At 37.1% G+C, this 16,467-nt stretch overlaps 1 protein-coding gene across 2 annotated transcripts in view; it reads left to right on the forward strand.

The window, feature by feature from the left end:
- The window catches only part of LOC120301236 (complement factor H-related protein 1-like), a 52,830-nt gene that overhangs the window by 4,377 nt on the left and 31,986 nt on the right, over positions 1-16,467 (forward strand). For both annotated transcript variants that reach the window (XM_039328180.1, XM_039328179.1), the window contains 4 exons: positions 9,044-9,232; positions 11,022-11,204; positions 11,479-11,685; positions 13,646-13,825. In XM_039328180.1, coding sequence (XP_039184114.1) covers positions 9,044-9,232; positions 11,022-11,204; positions 11,479-11,685; positions 13,646-13,825 — 759 coding nt within the window. The remainder of the gene's footprint in view (positions 1-9,043; positions 9,233-11,021; positions 11,205-11,478; positions 11,686-13,645; positions 13,826-16,467) is intronic.

Here is a 16,467-nt window from a genome sequence, read left to right on the forward strand (position 1 = left end):
CTCCAACATTTGGGTTGTAAATTTGGATACATACAAGATAATTTTTTAGGATCTAGATGCCATCTATAAAACATTTTATAAAAATTTTCCCTCAAATTTTGAGCTTGTGTAAATTTAACGTTTCTGATCCAAATTATCTCCCATAAGTCCAATGGGATCGGTTCCTGGATATTCTGAGCCCATTTAATCATACAGTCTTTGACCAATTCTGTTTCTGAGTCTAATTCTATTAAAGCATTGTAAATTCTTTTTATATGGGCCTGACTCTGATCTTTAATCTGAATAACCAGATTTCCATCTTCTAATGTTATTCCTTCTTTCTTATCTACAGTCCACCTGTCCACTATTTGTAAATATTGAAACCATGACTGTAGAATATTTTCTTGCCTTAATACATCTAGGGATTTTAAATGCCAATCCGAACCTGACCAAATTAATAATTCTTTATACGAAATTTTATCAAAGTTCATCCCCTTAGAAATCCCCTCGATTGCATGTCTAGGAATCCCCCAGATAGGTATTTTATAATTTAACCTATAATAATACTTTTTCCAAACTTGAAGTAAGGCACTCCTCAAAATGTGTGATTTGAAAGCCCGGTCCACTTTCTTATTAAAAATTAAATATGCATGCCAACCGTACATTAAATCCCACCCTTCAAGAGCAAGAATATCCTTATTTGTTAAATTAAGCCAATCACTTATCCAAGTTAAGGCGGCTGCATCATAATATAATTTCAAATTAGGTGCTTTAAGTCCTCCTCTTTCTCGGGCATCTTGCAAAATCTTAAACTTAACCCTTGGTTTTTTCCCAGCCAAATGAATTTATTGATACCCTTCTGCCATTCCTCCAAATTTACATCTTTTTTTAAAATAGGTATCATCTGAAACAAAAAAAGAAACTTTGGTAGAACATTCATTTTTACAGCTGAAATTCTCCCCAACAGTGACAATTGCAGTTTTTTCCAAACATTTAAATCCTTTTGTACTTTTGCCCATAGTAATTCATAATTATTTTTATACAATTTTCCATTTGAAGCAGTTAAATATACTCCCAGATATTTAACCTTTTTCACCATCTGAAAACCTGTGGCTTTAACCAAACTTTCCTTATCATTAGCTGACATATTCTTAGGTAATATCTTAGTCTTATGGTTATTGACTTTAAAACCAGAAACTTTCCCATACTGTGTTATAAGTTCTAATAGACAATCAACCGCTCAAATCGGTTGTTCCAAAATTAAAACCAAATCATCCGCAAAAACCTGTAATTTATACTCATTCTTTCTTATCTTTATGCCCTTGATTACCGTTGATTCTCGAATCTGGATCAACAAAATCTCCAATGTTAAAACAAATAACAATGGAGATAATGGACATCCTTGTCCTGTCCCTTTTTCAATATTAAAAGTCTCAGTCAGTCCCCCATTAACAACAATTTGAGCAGATTGTTGCTGATATATAGTTTTAAGTGCATGTAAGAACTTATCCCCAAAATTCATTTTCTCTACCAGTGAAAATAAAAATTGCCAATCTAATTGATCAAAAGCCTTTTCAGCATCCAAAAATATTAAAGCCACAGGAATCTGATTGTTCTTGTCCAAATACTCAATTAAGTTAATAATTTGTCTGACATTATATTTCATGTATCACCCTATTATAAATCCTGATTGATCACTGTGAATCAAATCCTTCATAACCTGCATTAATCTGTTTGCCAAAATTTTAGTGAAAATCTTATAATCTACATTTAATAATGATATTGGCCTGTAATTCTTAGGCTTTGTAAGATCTTGATCCTCCTTCGGAATCAGTGATATAAATGCTCTTTTCCAAGAAGGAGGAACTTGTGCTCCCAACAAAATATTATTAAAAAACTCTTTTAATGGCTCCAACATTTCTTCAGCTAAATTTTTATAATACGTCGACGTCAATCCATCTGTTCCTGGAGACTTTCCCACCTTTAACTGCTTGATAGCTAAACCAATTTCCTCCACAGTAATTAAACAATTCATCCCATTTTGCTGTTCCTCAGAAAGTTTAGGAAAATGTACTGATTGTAAATATTTATCTATATCCATTCCCTTTATATTATCACTTGAGTATAGTTTTGTATAAAAATCTAAAAAACTTTTTTTAATCAAATTTTGCTGAAAAACCTCAGTACCTTTATATTTTACTTTCTCTATAATCTTAGCCTTCTGTTTCTTTCGTAACTGATAAGCCAACCACCTCCCAGGCTTATTAGCATTACAAAAAGTATTATGTCTCATATAATACAAATTGGTAGCCACCTGATCTGCCATCAACATATTAAATTGTTCCCTAAGCATCTTTATAGAAACCTTTAAGTTATTATCAGTTGGATTAAGAGCAAGCGCTTCTTCTTTTATTTTAATCTCATCTTCTATTTCTCTACGTCTTTGTATCCTTTTATCCCTAGAAACTTTATTTAAATGAATTAAAATTCCCCTCATGTATGCCCTACTGGCGTCCCAGACCATGGGCATCGATGTACCCTTATTCATATTTAAAGCAAAAAATTCCTTTAAATACTCTTTACATTTTTGTACAAACTCTTCCCGGGTAAACAAATTCTCATTCAGTCTCCAGGGTCTTCTGTTCCCATCTTCCAAGTACAGCTCCATCCACACCGGACTATGGTCTGATAGAGTCCTGGGAAAGATTTTTACCTTCCTCACCCTAGAAAGAAAATCACTAGTAATCAAAAAGAGGTCAATCCTTGAAAATGACTGATGTCTGTCCGAATAGAAGGTAAAATCTCTATCACTTGTATTCCTTTCTCGCCAAATGTCAATAAGTTCCAACTCTTCTTTCAAATCAAAAAAAGTTTTAGGTAATTTAGTTTGAGTGAAATTTTTAGAAGAACTCTTTTTATCTATAGTTATATCCAAAACTCCTTTCCAGTCACCCATCAAAATTACAGATTTATAATCCAACTGGGATATCTTCCCATGCAAAAGCTTATAGAATTGCTTCTGTTGTTGATTAGGGGCATATAGTCCAACAATAAGAACTTTCTTGCCTTGTAACAGTAGTTCCACAAAGACATATCTTCCTTCAGGATCAACCTCAATTAATTTAGCCGATAAATTTTTCTTCACATAAATTACAACACCCCCTTTTTTCCCTGGAGCTGGAGCTATAAAATGTGATCCTAGACGAAAATTTGTCAGATATTTTGAGTCCTTTGAAATTATGTGAGTCTCTTGCAAACGTATCAAGTCATTATTATGTTGTTTCAAATAGTGGAAGACCTTTCTCCGTTTCTGTGGTGAGTTTAAGCCATTAACATTCCAGGTCAGGAACTTGGCCATCTCCACCGACCTGAAGCCTCTGAAGCATAGCCTGAAGATCAACTGTCGAAGATCTTTTAGGTCTTGCCCCTCCCACAGGCTCTGTAGTAACCATTCCTTGTACTTTATCACCGCTCTTCTGCTGCTGCTCTTTTTCTTTCCGTTTAAGGGCAGCTCGTGTCTTTTATCTCAAGATTCTGTACAGGCAACACCGCTTGTTCCATGACCATCAATGAGGAGGCTCCTGCCATAATAGGCTCTTCAATTATCCTTATTTGTGGAGGTGAAGACGGTCTTGCCTTTAGAATAGAGTGATAAAAATCTCTTGCCTTTGAAACTGTAGTTAATCTGTAACGTGTTCCATCATAATTCACTACTATTCCTCTTGGAATCTCCCATCTAAACTGGATTTGATGATGTTTTAACTCATCAGACAGAAAGGTAAAAGCTTTTCTACCTCTTAAAATTTTTGGAGGTATTTCTTTTAAAATCATCACATCTTGAGCTGCAATTTGAAACCTGTTTATAAAAAGTCTGTATAATTTCATTGCGAATAGATCTTCTGGAAAAGTAAATAACCACATCTCTTGGTAGGTTTCTCTGTCTGGCAACCCGTGATTTAACTCTGAAGATTTTTTCTATCTCATTCCCAACTACTTCTGGTCTCCATCCAAGGTTAAAAGCAATATCTTTAACAATAAGCATGTTTAAATCTTCCTGGGAATTTTCTTTCAGACCCCGGATACACAATGCGAACTCTATTTCTCTGTATTGTGAAATAATTTGTTCAACCTGTGTAATTTCTATCTTATTCTCCACTTCCTCCATTCTAAATTCCAGTCTTGCTGCATTTTCAGTAATCTCCTCCATTTTGTTGTCAATCTTTTCAATATGCAGAGCAAGACCTTGAAACGCAAATAATATATCATCTCTGACCTGCTTATTCTTTTTCTCCAATAATTCTTCTGTAATAGCCCTCTCTGCAATTATAAGATCTTTTACCTCCTCTTTAATATCCAAAGCATTCATTTTTAAAGCCTCTTGTAAGTCTTTAAGAGAAATTGCAAGAGGAGGAGAGGGTGGGGGTGATTTTGGTTTAGACTGAGAAGCAGGTTGAATCATTGGGGAGGAGATGGAAGCTTTAGGGACAGAGACCAAATGTTTTGAAGCCATTCTGTTAAGTTCAAAGGAGCAAAATTCTTGCCTCTATAATATCACAGCTCTTTAAATAGTATTAAAAAGAAAAAGAAAAGAAAAAAGGGAACAAAATTCTTGCCTCTATATTTAAAACATGAACTGTATCCAACTTTTAACTTTGTTGCAAAATCAAACAAGAAAGACAGTCGCCATTTTGCCTTTCACTTTCCCTTTCTTCAAAAGAAAAAGTAAACAATAAAAGGGGGAGAAGATGCTTGCAGGAGTTAAAGTCACAATCAATCTTAAATCCACTTTCTCCTGGTCTGCTCCGTCTGCATTCAAGCCTCCCAAAAAAGCAGATGTGGGAGCGGCGCCTTGCTTCATCCCAGAACTTCGGCACAAAGATGCCCTGGAGTGCGGAGTTGGCTCAGGCTCCGAGGGAGCTCTACCCTCCGATCCCCGAAATTATGGGGATCCAGGGGAGCTCTTTCCTCTACCTGAGCGGCTCTTCTCTTCCCTTTCTCTCAGGGAAGAGATTCAAGCCGCGGGACAGCTGATTGTCAAAGTCCCGCCAGCTTTTACATGACCCAGGGACGGGCAGCTTTGTGAAAAACTGCCATCATCGCTGCTTGATCCACTGGAAGCCCCAGTAGAAAGAAAACCTCTGAGTCTAGCAATTACAATTTATTCAACACAGTTACTCAGATTCCTCCATGATTTTTCCTTCTCTATTAATAATAAAAACTAGACCCCACCATCCTTGTAGCTGGTTCAGTTATTAATTCATCACATTCCTACATCCTTTCTGAAAAACTGTCTGGGAGATAACAAGAGCTCAGAGAATTCAGCCCAATTTGTCAAGAGGTTAATCAAGGACAAAATGCTTCACTGAAACATTTCTGATCCGGACTCTGCTAGTGACTGTACCTTCAGTTCCCCAAGGTTATTCCTTATGTGCACTACCGATATTAGGATGTAATTAATTCAACAAACCCCTGCATGAATCACTGCTGTGTCATGGCAAAGGGGCTTGTGAAACTCAAAAGATATGAGCCAAACCATGAAGGGCTACCCAAGATGGACAGGTCATAGTGGAGAGTTCTGACAAAATGTGGTCCACTCGAGAAGGAAATTGCAACCCATTCCAGTATTCTTGCAAAAAAAAAAACCCACACATGAACAATACCAAAAGGCTAAACCATATGATGCTCGAAGACGAGCTACTCAGTTGGAAAATGTCCAATGTGCTACTGGGGAAGAAAGAAGGGCAGTTACAAGTAGGACCAGAAAGAATAAAGCAGCCAGGCCAAAGCTGAAATGGCACTCAGCTATGGATGTATCTGATGCTGTAAGAAGAATATTACATAGGAATCTGGAATGAAGGATCTATGAATCAAGGTAAGTTGGATCTGGTTGAACATGAGATGGGAAGATTGAACATCAACATCTTGGAAATCAGTGAATTAAAGTGGATAATAATTCAGATGACCATTATATCGATTATTGTGGGCGAGAATCCCTTAGAAGAAATCGGCTGGCCTTCATAGTCTATAAAAGAGTAGGGGAAAAAAATACTGGGATACAATTTCAAAAATGACAGGATGATCTTGGTTCAAATTCAAGGCAAACCATTCAACATCACAATAAATCAAATCTATGCCTTAACCACTGATGTTGTAGAGGCTGAAGTTGACTGGTTCAATGAATATCTACAATACCTTCTAGAACTAACACCAAAAAAAGATTCCCTTTTCATCATAGGGGATTGGAATGTTAAAAGTAGGAAATCAAGAGGTAACCAGAATAACAGTAAGTTTGGCCTTGGACTACAAAATAAAGCAGGGCAAAGGCTAACAGGATTTGTCAAGAGAACATACTAGTCATAAAACACTCTTTTCCAACAAGCCAAGAGGCAACTGTACACATGGACATCAGCAGATAATCAATACTGAAATCAGATTGCTTATGTATTTTGCATCCATGGATAACAAGCTCTATATAGTCAGTAAAAAAAAAAAAAAGGACCTGGAGTTGACTGTAGCTCAGATTCTTCTTGCACATAACTAAGTCAGAATATGAGCAAATAGCCCAAGCTTGCAAACATGAAGTGAGGATAGCTAAGGCTCAAAATAAACTAAGGCTTGAGACCAAAGTAAAAAAAACAACAAAAAACTTCTTTCAACATGTAAAAAACAAGAAAAAAGTGAAGGAAATGATTGGTCCATTAGTGGGTAAAAGTGGCAAGAAGGTACAAGCAACAAGGAGAAAGCAAAGCTATTTAACTCGTTTTTTGCATCTGTCTTTACACAAAGGGAAAAAACAGACCAACCTATCAAAACTAGTGCCATAAAAACAGAATAGAAACACAAGTTAAGATAGGCAAGAAAACGCTAAGTTAGAACAATTAACCAGTGGAACAACATGCCTCCAGAAGTGGTGAATGCTCCAACACTGGCTGGACAGCCATTTGTCTGAAATGGTGTAGGGTTTCCTACCTGAGCAGGGGGTTGGACTAGATGACCTCCAAGGTCCCTTCCAACATCATCATTATTATTATTATTATTATTATTATTATTATTATTATTATTATTATGTGAGCACCTGTCCAGCCAGACAAGTTCAAATCACCAAGACCAGAAGGATTACACCCCAAGGTTCTCAAGGAATTGGCAGATGTGATCTCAGAACCATTGAACTATATTTTTCAAAGATCCTGAGCAATGGGGAATTACTGAAGGACTGGAAAAGAGCAGATGTAGTTCCCATCTTCAAAAAAGGAAAAAAAAGGGACCCAGGAAATTACAGACCTATCAGCCTGACCTCAATACCTGGGAAGATTCTGGAAAAGATAATCAAACAATGAATCAGCGAACATCTAGAGGCAAACAAAGTCATTACTAAAAGTCAACATGGATTTGTCAAAAACAGATCATGCCAGACAAATCTTATTGCATTCTTTGATCAGGTGACAAAATTAGTGGACCAGAGGAATGCTGTGGATATAATTTACTTGGACTTCAGTAAGGCATTTGATAAAGTAGATCACAACCTACTACTTGATAAGATAGAAAAATGTGGGATAGACATACCACCATATGGATTCGTAGCTGGCTGACCGGCCATACCCAGTGTGTGGTCCTCAATGGAACTGCATCTACATGGAGGGAGTAGAATACTGGGATAGATGGGGAACTCATCAGATTTGCAGACAACACCAAGCTGGCAGGAATAGCCAACACTCCAGACTTAAGATACAGGAGGATCTGGACAGACTTGAGCACTGGGCACTATCTAACAAAATGAAATTAAATGGTGAAAAACCAAATGTACAGGTATAGTATAGGGGGTACCTTGCTCAATAGTAGCAACTGTAAGAGGGACCTCGGAGTCCTAATGGACAATCACTTAAATATGAGCCAGCAGTGTGCTGCAGCTGCCAAAAAGGCCAACACAGTGCTAGGCTGCATTAACAGAGGGATAGAATCAAGATCAAGTGAAATATTAATACCAATTTACAATGCCTTGGTAAGGCCACACTTGGAATACTGCATCCAGTTTTGGTCACCACGATGTAAAAAAGATGTTGAGACCCTAGAAAGAATACAGAAATGAGCAACAAAGGTGATTAGGAGGCTAAAGCATATAAGGAACGGCTGCTGGAATTGGGTATTTCTAGTTTAATGAAGAGAAGGACGAGGAGGGACATGATAGCAATGTTCCAATATCTCAGGGGCTGCCACAAAGAAAAGAGAGTTAAGCTATTTTCCAAAGTGCCTGAAGGCAGGATAAGAAACAATGGATGGAAACTAATCAAGGAGAGAAGCAACCTAGAACTAAGGAGAAACTTCCTGACAGTTAGAACAATTAACCAGTGGAACAACCTGCCTCCAGAAGCAGTAAATGCTCCAACACTGGAAGTTTTTAAGAAGAAACTGGACAGCCATTTGTCTGAAATGGTATAGGCTTTGCTGCCTGAGCAGGGGGTTGGAATAGATGACAATATTTACTGGATAGTTAAAGGAATGCTTTAAAAGTACTGTCTGTCAAACCTATAATGCTGGAAGTGTTAAATGGATGGAAGGACATTTTCTGATAGGATACTGGATTGCCCCTGCTATTAACAATAATAAGCTCATTAATATGAGCAAAAAAGAGAAAACAAGAAAATCAAGGAAGCCAGGGGGCAATTTTCTATGCTTATATACAGTATATTTAGAAGTTTTGTGTTATATTTCAGCAGAATATGGAACATTCCAGCTATCTCAAATTTGTTCGACTATTACTCAGTTAACCCAAAATATCTTTGCAGAAGACTCTGAGTCAGGCTGTTAACTTAACTTGAAACAATCACAACTACATCTGATTGTGCATGCTCCTACAAGGCAGTCCTCTATGATAAGTCTAAAATCTATAGCGGAATCATAACTTGAGTATCACTAATACTGTGTTCTAATTTGGCTTAATTTATTTTGGCCTGGAACTATCCAGTGTGATTTGCAAATCAGCTTGATTTTCTTGTGGGTGGAATAGAGGGAAACCAACTGACAATTGTCTCTATTGAGAAGATCTAACTTATTTTCTGTCTTTTAGCACCCTGCAGTATTACAAGACAACAGCTAGCAACAAAAAACTTGTTTGTGTTTGGAAGTCAAAGAAAAGCTCGGCTTATTCAAAGTAATCATAGCCTGCAATTTCAGTGCAATGAAGGATATGTGCTTGTGGCTCCGTCAGTCAGAATGTGTGTTGACGGTTACATGGAGTTGCCTTTATGTATCTCTGGTAAGCGTCCTGTCAATATGATGGATTCCTTTGGGATTGCAGCTAATTAAAATAATTAATACAGCATAATGAATATTAACATTTGTTTCAAAAGTCACATTCTTTTAAAAGTGATTTAATCTTTACTGTAATCACTTATATTTTGGATTAGAATTTTAGTAGTTATAATCTAAAACAAAACAAAACAAAAATCTGAAGCACCTCAGACTGATGAAGGATGTTCTGGCATTTCACAAAACATACAAATTGTCTCTAAGATTCAATCCAAAATCTTGAGCTTCAGTGAAGAATTTTACTTCCTTATAGTTGAAGATATGCATATTATTGGTAGGCATAGGAATTTGTATGACAAATTGCAATGGTTGTATAAAAATATGTTGATGTCATGTCATTAAAGGAGAATTTAACTTGAAGGATACTTGATGGTTAAATCATCCTATAAATAGAAAGTATACTGTGCTATGCTCACATAACTGATGGATGATTTTTATGCTGATCAAGTTGAAGAGATTAAAATTAAAATATTGGGTGCCTGGTAAATTAGCAGGTAAATTGTTAGCATATTGTTTAAAATAAATGAGACAGCAACATATAAAGTTTAAAATATTTACATCTGGTGGTCTGAAAATTACAAATACTGAATGTATTAATTAATTTTTTTCCAATGGAATGAGCAATTATACAAAATTGATATTACTATGCATTTATGTAATCATATCAATCTATGTGTAATAATTAATTGAATTGAATATTATCCTTTATGGTCTTTATTATAAAGTAATCATTTGGAAGCCTTGCAAGGTGGATCATAGAGGATGTATGATCAAATGAGCTAATTCTACTTCTCTGCAGGATTACATTAACAGAATCTTGCAATCCTAAAGTACATTCTTCCCTTGTATGCTTTACAACTCTTGAGACTGGGAGGGTCTCTTTGAACAGTGTCAATATAATCAATTTAATCATATTTTATTGTCAACCAAATTGAGTTTGAATCTGTATCTGAAATTTTAAAATATCTTTAAAGTTGAAATTGGTGATATTTCTGATTTATGGGATGAAGATGGAATATTTGATAATAGAATTTATGTAAGACTTTAAAACTTGTTAAGCATGTCCCTTGGACTTGAGCTTGAAATGAATTTATGAAAGGATTTTATTCTGAGTTTAATGGAACTTCTGAAATACTATTTCAGGAAGATTTCTGATTGTAGCTGATATAGATTTTTTTTTGTTGCTGATGTAAGAAATGTGAGGGCACATTAACTGATTTGATTTGATCGTGGCCAATTTTGGTTTTCTTTTAGAAGAATATTATAGCAAATGCAAGAGTTTGTAAATGTTTTCATGTTAAAGATGTCAATGCTATTTGGAAAACTACTACTACTTTAAATATCAAAGAGTGTATCCAAGAAATATATAACTTATCAATTTTTGATATTTTCATTCTGCAAAGAATAAATGTCATTGCATAATTTTTGTCATAGATTTTATTATAAGGACAGAATATCTTTATAGGTAATTTGAAATTATCAACATATATAGAACAAATTTAGATGATTTAGATCAGGCATGTCAAACTGCCGGCCTGCGGGCCGCATGCGTCATTTTGAAATTGCACCTACCACATTGCAGGCAATGGGGGAAAAGTCACAATGCATAGCACGATGTCACATGAGGTCGCGAGTTTGACATGCCTGATTTAGATCAATTTAACATATTAATTCTTAGAGAAGAAATTGCTAGTTTGTTTACTTTTTCATCTACTTCATGCTTTTATACTTAATAGAAAGAGGGAGAAACTGCAGTGGTCCACCCAGGATTGAGAATGGAGACATTATTACTTTATCTGAGAAGCAGTACAGATCTGGCTCTTCAGTAGAATTCAGATGCCAAAAACATTATGCCATGGATGGCCAGAACAGATCTTTTTGTGACAATGGGGCCTGGACAAAAGTGCCCATTTGCCTTGGTAAGCAGAAAGGAAAGTCTTCATCTAATTTTCATGAGCATTTCTACTCATTAAGGTTCACTGCTTTCTTTCTCTCTTGCATAACGATCATTTAATTGCTCTTGCTTGCAGCAGCTCTCTTTTATACAGTATACAATTTCATATCTATATCTGAGGTGAAGTAGTTACTAGATGAAAGCTAAATTCTACTATTAGAATTTTGCAATAAGATAATATAATTTATTTGTATCCTGACAGCCTTCTCTAACAATATTTGCTTTCTTTTCCACCTCAGAGCCCTGTGTGATCCCCAGGGCTGAACTGGAAAGCCAGATGATAAAACTTAAAGATGGAATAGATGTGCCTGAAAATACATTTGTGCAGCGTGGTCATTCTATTGAGCTGACCTGTAGAACAGGATACGTTCTGCCAGTAGATTCTTCACAATCAGCTTCTATAATCCATTGTGATGGGACAACACCCGTGATTCCTAAATGCAAAGGTGACTTTAAATGTTTATTGTATAATCCTACTATCACCAATCCAGAGCCAAAGCACTTCATGTGCTTTATTGGTACCAATATTTGTATCCCTCTTGAAGTGTTTTTGGTTGGGCTGCACTTTTCTTTTGTCAAAGGTTCAATGGAAATTCTGGAAATTTAGTTGAAATAGGACAACCTGAAAGGCTGGAGATTGCTGGAGAGAGAGTGAATGAAAGACAATGAAAGACACACCCACTGGCCATTTCATGGCTAGGTTAGCGCACAAACTGCACACTGCAGAATCCCCCCCCCCAGAGCAATCCCCCATTGCTCTTTCATCAATGTAGAGTATTATATCTGTATAGCAATAATTTTATATCATTGAACAATACAGTAATTGCTTTGGCTGACAATAAATGCCACAGCTGAGCTACTATTGTTTCTATTTTTAAAGAATTTTTAACTATTACCCTACCAAAATCTAAGTATCAATACCAATAGAGATTCCAACTCAGTTACTAACAAAACTATAGGAACTTCTGTAGTTACAGGTACAGAATAATGCTGTGCTTCTAATTTTGGTACTAGCAGATCAGAGGATGTCTAGTGAGGGACATTGCAGAATTCTGGCAGTTCAGCCTTTCTCAGAAACAGCAGTTCCACCACAGGCATTAAAAGGACTTCATGGAGATGTTTGTTTATGCATATCTGCCATTTCTATACCATATTGATCCTTGTGGATTCTAGGCAGTTTACAGATTAAAATAGCAATAAAACGTATTCATGACTAAAAATAAATCATAATAAAAATGTGCATATATAGACACAAAATCCCTGTGGTTCTACACTCACTACTATCTTCAAGAAAGCCAGGACGGTGACTGACATCTTTTACATAGGGCACCTGTTCCCAAGGAGGGGAGCAAAGAGAAGTTCTGATATCACTCCCTGACTAACCCGAAAGCTGGGGACTCTTAGAAAATGTTGTCTTGCCATCCAGGTTAGACAAACCATGGCTATTTGGAAAAGTCAATGTCATAGATGCCCCATACTTGAGCTATAACCAACTTTAAAAGTCGTGTCCAGAACCTTGGATTGCATCAGAGGTACATTGATAGCCAGTGCAGCTCCTGCAGAAGTGATGTATCATAACAGAACTAAGAGTGTACACTGACCATACAGGATATTGAATTCTAGACCAGCTGATGATTTGATGATATCCCCAAGGCAATTCTAGGAAGAGCTAATCAATTGTTTAATTACATGCTAAGAAGTTGATATCAACTCTCAGCAATCACATAGATTGATTTTCTCTGGGAAATCTGTCTCAATCTGTCCTTCAGATCTTCCAGCAATGCATCATTCACCACAGTAATTGAGTCCATCTATATTATTGTTGCTGATCCTCCGCCTCAATATTGTCATCATGGATACATGACCTCTCCTAACTCTGAATAGAAGTTGAACAGGAATGGGAAAAGGAACAAGCTCTGCAGGCTCCATTACTGCATTTGAAGGCCTGACCTCTTTTCGCTGTCACAATTAACTATAACCTCAAACAGGAACGGAATCACTACAATGTGGAGCCCCCAATTTTTGCAATCTTGCGGGTAGTTGAAAAAGCTACTGGGATCAACAGAGTGACTGAATAGCAAGAATGGGTTTATCAAATTGTAGCTTTACAGTATATTTCAATTCAAAACCAAAGTGAAGCAGATGAATAATTATAGCAACTTGCTGAATTTATTTATGATCTCCCAAATAAATGGTAGCCTTGGGCTGATTTCACAGTACATTTTAGATACTAATTGGCAATATTATATTGTTTAATGCCCATTTAGTAGGCATGAATACTGATTAAAATGGTCTCATGGTGCTATGTATATTTTAAAAATAATAATAGTATTTTTATGTGCTAACAATCTGATATGAGTGCAGGCTTTTCTTTTTTCAATATAAGATATTATTTATTTTCCCTAGAAATTACATGCAATTCTCCAAGAATATCAAATGGTTCTTTCCGACCTCAAAGAACTATATACCACAATGAGGATCTAATTCGAATTCGGTGTGACAATGGATTTACTTTTAAACCAGATAATGGAGAAAAGGTAGTTGAATGCACAAAAAATGGATGGTCACCTCCACCAAAATGTGTCAGTAAGTACAACTTGCATGTATTACTATGATTATAGAAGGGCTGAGATATTTAACTCTGCAGAAGCATACTTTTAAACATTATTTTATGTAATTTTCAATTATTTTTGACTAAGGCAGGAGTTCCCAACCACTGGACTAAGAGATATATCTCAACCAGAACATTTGAGCAGATTTTGCACATAGCTAAAGCGCTTATTTAGTTGCAGCAGGATACAGGAGACATGATAGGAGGATATGCTATCAGAACAGAATAGACAAGATAGTACAGTTGCATTGCCATCCATTCACCTTGAAAAAATTCTGGACCAATTGTAACTTTCAGATAGTCTTCAAGGGCAGTCCTATATAGAGCACATTGCAGTAATCCAATTAGGAAATGACCAAAGCATGAATGACCATGAGCAAGATCTCCCAGTCCAGATAGTTGTGCATTTTGCATATAAGATGAAACTGTGCAAGCCCCCCTCCCCAGCCACAGATGCCAGATGTCCTCATGCAGGATCTGTGAGTCTAGAACAGTGGTTCTCAACCTTTTTAATGCCACGACCCCCAACCGGTCGTAAGTCAAGGACTACTCAACCGGTCGTAAGTCGAGGACTACTCAACTACTCAAGAGAGTCTATGCTATTGGCTTTCAAAAGCCAATAGAATAAAAGGGAGTAGCACAGCTAAGGAAAAGGGGAAAAAAATGGCAGACTGCGTTGTTTGGCAACCCCCGTGAAATGGTCGTTCGACCCCAAATGGGGTCCCGACCCACAGGTTGAGAACCACTGGTCTAGAAGAAGCCCCAAATTGCACACTAGCTCAGTCTTTAGGATAAAATCATGGCATATGACAAATTACCAATAGAAATACAAAGACTGCAAGCATAAAAAATAGTGTCCAAAAGAGACCTGACATCTACAATGAAGGATGCAAATAAAGTGTTTGCAAGATTTAAAACATCTATGAACCAGACCAATCAGTTTTCCTACAGTACAGCCATAGTAGTTAAGCAGAATTGAGTATCAAAATTAGGAATCATATTCAGTCCAAAAGTGGAAGATCAGCCTGAACACCAGGTAAAGAAAGTAAGATAAGATGCAACCATTTTTTTAAAAAAATAAAAGAACAAAAATTGATAATAGAAGGCTCATAACAAACCTATTAAAATAATATTAATAATAATATTGATGATGATAATAATAATAATAATAATAGTAAAGTTGGAAGGGACCTTGGAGGTCATCTAGTCTAACCCCCTGCTCAGGCAGGAAACCCTATACCATTTTGGACAAATAAATAGAAAGACTGTGGCAAAAGCAAGCAAGGGTAGTACCAATAGTGATAGGCTCCTTGGGTGCAATCCCAAAACAACTGGAGCACCATTTGAACACCATTGGCATTGACAAATTCGCTATTAGTCAATTGCAAAAGGCGGCCTTGCTAGGAACTGCTTCCATCCTGCGACGATATCTGTAATACCATCAAACATCCACATCTGCCTATCCCATGTCCTGGGTAAGGACTCGATAGGTAGACAAAATGCCAAATCCAGTCTGAACATCTGGCTGACTGTGCAATGATCCATAATAATAATAGTAAAGTTGGAAGGGACCTTGGAGGTCATCTAGTCTAACCCCCTGCTCAGGCAGGAAACCCTATACCATTTTGGACAAATGGCTGTCCAGTCTCTTCTTAAAAACTTCCAGTGTTGGAGCATTCACCACTTCTGGAGGCAGGTTGCTCCACTGGTTAATTGTTCTAACTGTCAGATAATTTCTTAGTTCTAGGTTGCTTCTCTCTTTGGTTAGTTTCCATCTATTGCTTCTTATCCTGCCTTCAGGTACTTTGGAGAATAGCTTGACTCCCTCTTCTTTGTGGCAGCCCCTGAAAAATTGGAACACTGCTATCATGTCTCCCCTCGTCCTTCTCTTCATTAAACTAGACATACCCAATTCCAGCAGCCATTCCTTATATGCTTTTGCCTCCAGTCCCCTAATCATCTTTGTTGCTCTTCTCTGTACTCTTTCTAGAGTCTCAACATCTTTTTTACATCACGGTGACTAAAACTGGATGCAGTATTCCAAGTATGGCCTTACCAAGGCATTGTAAAGTGGTATTAACACTTCACGTGATCTTGATTTTATCCCTCTGTTAATGCAACCTAGCACTGTGTTGGCCTTTTTGGAAGCTGCAGCACACTGCTGGCTCATATTTAGATGATTGTCCACTAGGACTCCGAGGTCCCTCTCACAGTTACTACTATTGAGCAAGGAACCCCCTATACTATACCTGTGCATTTGGTTTTTCTTGCCTAAATGTAGAACCTTGCTTTTTTTACCATTGAATTTCATTTTGTTAAATAGTGCCCCGATCCTTCTGTATCTTAAGCCTGTCTTCTGGAATGTTGGCTATTCCTGCCAGCTTGGTGTCATCTGCAAATTTGATGAGTTCCCCATCTATCCCCTCGTCCAAATCATTGATGAAGATGTTGAAGAGCACTGGGCCCAGAACAGAGCCCTGGGGCACCCCACTACACACTTCCCTCCTTGTAGATGCAGTTCCATTAAGGACCACTAGCTGAGTACAGCTGGTCAGCCAGCTATGGATCCATATGGTGGTGATGCTCTCTACCCCACATTTTTCTATCTTGTCAAGTA

Source organism: Crotalus tigris, unplaced genomic scaffold (genome assembly GCF_016545835.1).
Source record: "Crotalus tigris isolate CLP2741 ecotype Arizona unplaced genomic scaffold, ASM1654583v1 scf7180000024372.1857965, whole genome shotgun sequence".
Classification (NCBI taxonomy): Eukaryota; Metazoa; Chordata; class Lepidosauria; order Squamata; family Viperidae; genus Crotalus; species Crotalus tigris.